Source organism: Diadema antillarum, unplaced genomic scaffold (genome assembly GCF_040938485.1).
Source record: "Diadema antillarum isolate AM-2024a unplaced genomic scaffold, OU_Dant_1.0 seq00001350_RagTag, whole genome shotgun sequence".
Taxonomy (NCBI): domain Eukaryota; kingdom Metazoa; phylum Echinodermata; class Echinoidea; order Diadematoida; family Diadematidae; genus Diadema; species Diadema antillarum.
The window spans coordinates 607,810-612,497 of record NW_027272115.1 but is presented as its reverse complement, the minus strand read 5'-3'; the positions used below and the strand labels follow the sequence as shown (position 1 = coordinate 612,497).

At 40.9% G+C, this 4,688-nt stretch overlaps 1 protein-coding gene across 1 annotated transcript; it reads right to left on the bottom strand.

Moving 5' to 3' along the window:
- Nucleotides 1-509: 509 nt before the first annotated feature.
- LOC139708585 (alpha-N-acetylgalactosamine-specific lectin-like) lies at nucleotides 510-2,204 on the bottom strand. The gene is made up of 2 exons (XM_071620522.1): nucleotides 1,935-2,204; nucleotides 510-776 (listed from the first exon to the last, which is right to left on the bottom strand). Exons 1-2 carry the CDS (start codon nucleotides 2,202-2,204, stop codon nucleotides 510-512), a joined length of 537 nt encoding a protein of 178 aa, XP_071476623.1.
- Nucleotides 2,205-4,688: the final 2,484 nt, after the last annotated feature.

Here is a 4,688-nt window from a genome sequence, read left to right as displayed (position 1 = left end):
TCTCACTCTATCTTCTTTTCACTTGTTATTATCATAATGACATTATCTGATATTCACACGTTTCCCTACCTAATGCAATCAAACGCTAACACACGTACACTACTGTACTTTATCATACGGACATGATACTTTTTGTCGTTTTCATATTTGTGTATCAAAAGGAAAGCGTTGTCTGTAGTTGAAAGAAGCCATGCTTATTAGTGTATTGCAACCAAAATCTATAACATTCGAAACTATTCCAGTAAATTGCAATGTACACGCGATTATGATTTTTTTTTAATGTTTATTTTGTTGGTTTCATAGAAATATACAATTTTCACTGTCAAGTCAAGGATTTTTAGCTGTTGGCTTCCTCATCGTTTTTAATGCTAATGGCGAACATTTTGCATCAGCATTGGGAAAAAAAATAGTTTGACGTACTTCACAGGAGCAGACATGGGGAGCTTTTAGAGAATGGATAAACGTGTTATTGCGTGGTTGAAAAAAAAAATCGAATAAATGTCTTGCATTTATGTTTTCACTTTGCAAATAAAGGCCATGCTCTTCTGGCATGGCATGTCATTCCACACACGGTTGGTGTCGTCGGCGTAGTAACGACGCCAGACATGCACGCAGTCTTCGTCAGCTGTCCCGTAGAAGTCGTTATTCGGCTCTCCATATTTCCAATTATTGTAGTCAAAAGCAGAGTCGTCTGTGTTGACCCACTGACCACCCGACGTCTCTTGATGGAGACCAATCCAGTAGCCGTACACGTGATTAGGGCCTCCTGAAATGTACTGATTAATTATTGACGAAATGGTATGAAGAAGGGGTAAGTGAAGAGGTAAGTGATTAAACCTGGTTTTATGTGGCTATGGGTGTGTGTGTGTGTGTGTGTGTGTGTGTGTGTGTGTTTGTGAGGGCACGTATGTGCATATCTGTGTTTGTAGACAAATGCTCTCAATCAAATCAAAAGAAAAAACAGGAATGAACTGCAGTAAAAAACAAACAAACCTGAGCTTAGAAACGTTGCTTGTATATGGCACGACCTATACATAGTAACTGTTCAAAAATTTGGGCGTATTTACTGTCATTGTAGTACCTCGTCAACTATTTTTGAAGAAAATGCCAAGAAATAATCAACAAAATCAAATATTTCTAAAACAAGGGCACAATACTCTACGCAAAGAGGAAACCATGTGACTGTAGTGATTGTATCTTCTGGGATCCACCACCCCGGGGTACCACCACCTGAAATATCACTTGTAAAGTATACAGACATGTTGCCTCTGATAATGAAACAAGTTAAAGGGTGCTGTTTAACAATGTTTCCTGTTTGAAAATCCTAGCAACGTATGAAGAGTTTGTTCACAAAAACCGATAAGTCCATTTTTGAAGATTTTGAAGTACGGTCTCTGTCATAAAGTACAAAATAATACCTTTTAAATGATATAGCGGTCACTACATATAAAGATACATTTTTTTAGTTATGGTCAAAAGAAGCGAAAATTTTCTTATTATTCTCTTCATTTTTCTTGACCTTTAATCGCAAATATCTGCATTTGGCAAATATGGACATATCGGTTTTTGCGAACAAACTCTTTGTATAGTTCTATTATATTACCAGAGTGCCAGTCCCCATCAAGTGTAGGTATGTATCAAAGAAAAGTAAGGATGAATGTAAAAGAAAAGTTAATGCACAAAAAAAAATGCAAAAAATATACACTGTGTCACCATTTTAGTGAACATTCTGAAAAAAACATGTTTGTTTGTTTTGTTTGTTTTTAAAGCATTGAAGCAGTGTCAATTCCATTATGTCATATAATCATTATCACACAATATAAGAGGCATTTAGGATAAGGCAGTTCAATTATGGAAAACACTTTTACTGTGTTTGGATCAAAAAGAAAAGAAAGAAGACAGAGTAAAATCTGCATTTTTGTCTCGACACTCACCGACCAATAAGGAGTGTCACCAGCGCTTGATCGGAATAGCTCGTATGCAAAGCGGTTTTCGCTGTCACTGTGGACTGAGATGAGATGGGCCATGCCGTTGGAAGTGAAGTGCTGGTTACATCTCTCCTCAGCAGCAGCCCAAGTTACTCTGTCCCCGAAGTAACGGTAGCAGTAACCCTGGAACTGGTGCCAGTACTGCGGACAGCAATCGGCTTTGCAAGATGATGCCACAGCAACGGTTGCCAGTAAAATGCAAAGAAGTGATTTCATCTTGGACATAGAAATAGAGAGAATATTTTGTTTGATCAATTAATGCAGATGTTTCTTACATTTGTATGTAACAACTTATAGGCAAATAGCATTAGACAGAGCTTTACTTGTCATGCGTTTTTCATCAGCCGCAAATTAAAATATTCGGTTTTGAAATGTCTTATATTCACATTTAAGTAAAAGACAAGCTAAAATACCAACGATTGAGGCATTTACCATAATCCTGTTCTTACGTCTGCAGAATGTGGTTGTCTGTATATCACTATTGTATTGAGAAGATTCTGTTGTTGCCCCGGGTACTGTTGCCTTTCATTTGCTTTCTTTACTTTTGTCCTACGTTGCATCCGTGCTCCTCATCCGTATCTTACACTCTGTTCAGAATTTGGGACCTACGCTAAACAAGCTCGCTTTTAAGAAGATTCCATCATATTTCTTCAGCGTTATACATAGAGCCAAATGTACGATGATTGACCGCTATGTTTTATATGTTAACATTAATTAACTGTGCATCCAAGCCGGATATCATGATTCACTATGTTTTATTATATTTGATGTACATTCCTTCATTGAGAAATATGAAAATAAATTGAATTCAATTGAATTGAACTGAATTCTCACACACTCGATTAGATTTTACATTCAGGCAAATGGTTTGGAGCCATGAAATTGCACTGAACTAAATGGTACTTGCGATCGCTCACAGTACCCTCTACATTCTTTAGGTTGAGATACGAAATTAGATTGAAAATCTCTATCTAAAGGCCGTGTCACACCATAACGCGGGCTTGTGGCGAGGAGGTAGTTTCCAGCACGTAGAAGATTTTCAGCGGGCGAACAAGAATGTTTGCAATGTTCATTCATGCCTTGTCATACCGTACGGGGGAACTTCTGCGGCTTGACTTGCGGGGAAACAAATTTACTCCAAGTAGCTCTCCGCAGTTGGTCCGACCTGACAGTGTCTAGCGCGTAGTTGCCCGGAGGTGCTCACGCAAGTCCGATTTAACCGCAGCCAAGTTTTTGAGCATGACCAAAACTTTTTCCGGGTGAGTCGCGGGAATGCCCGGAGAGGTCCACGCAGAACGCCAGTAGGAGACCCTTAGCGGCAGTACTTCCCAGGCAATTTCCACGCAGGTACTTCGCAGTTCCGTATGCAGCCAAGATAATGAAATTCTGTGAGATTTCAGCCATTCCATTAGAGGAATTCCTTCACTAAGTTGTCAGCCCCCACGCGACTGGTACAAAGGTCACACAGTATACTCGCAAGTATAACGCGTCCAGCAAGTAAGACACATGCGCTGACTCGCACAAATCCTTTTCCGCCCTCAGGAATGTCCGGTATGCTAGAAAATCCCTACACGTAACAAGCCCGAGTAGCTTGCCTGGAAAGGTGTGACAGGGCCTAAACACGGTTGCGGGTAAAAAAAAAAAAAATATGCGTGCGCACCTCCGGGCGACTACTTTCGAGATACATGCTAGGTACTGTCATGTGCGGATATCTACGGGGACCTCCAGGTAGTCAAAATTGTTCTTTGCAAGTCGCACGCAAGGCTGATGTGACACGACCTTAAAGACCGTGTCACACCTTTCCGGGCAAGCCTTGCGTGCGACTTGCAAAGAACAATCTTTACTACCCAGAGGTCCCCGGAATGAGCCGCACATGACAGTACCTAGCACGTATCTCACCCGTAGTCACCCGCAGAGGTGTGCACTCATTTTTTTTTTTTTTTTTTACCAGCAACCATATTTAGGCCCTGTCACACCTTTCTGGGCAAGCTACGCAGGCTTGTTGCGTGTAGGGATTTTCCAGCTTATACCCCGTTCCCACCGCCGATCAGATCAACTCGATCAAGCGAGATCAATCCCGATCACCTATTTTTACCAGAGCAATCCCGACCAAATGCTCGATCGTCCTTCAACACGATCCCTTCTCGACCGCTATTCGATCTTTTACGATCCACATCCCACCATTCTCGACATCTCCAGAATCTCTCCTCGACAACCACACAGATCTCTACTCGAACATCCCGATCTACACACAACCAATACACGATCGCTATACGGTCAATACTCGATTTCTACTAGACTTCTTAGACCAGCTCGACATGACTCGATCTGTGTAAGATCTTGCATCGAACGGGTCGGCAGGTTCGTACAGTGATCGAGTGAAAGAATAATTGGTTACAGTATTCGTTTGCTAATATGAGACAACTCAGTATTTATGCTAGAATACGGCGTGGCCCAAAAGAGTGCTATAAAACTGACTATTTATTGCAAAAGCATGCATGAACGAAAGAAATGATTAGCTTAAGTATAGGTTTTACCGGCCAATTTCGCACTTTTGTCAGTCCATTTGATAAAAGGTTCATTCAATTTAGCGAAAATCCTCATCACTGCACATTCTGACATTCAAAATTGCAAGTTGTTCGTCCAATTTAGCATTCCGATCAATGAGATTTGCACATGTGCCTTTCGAATTCGTAAAAC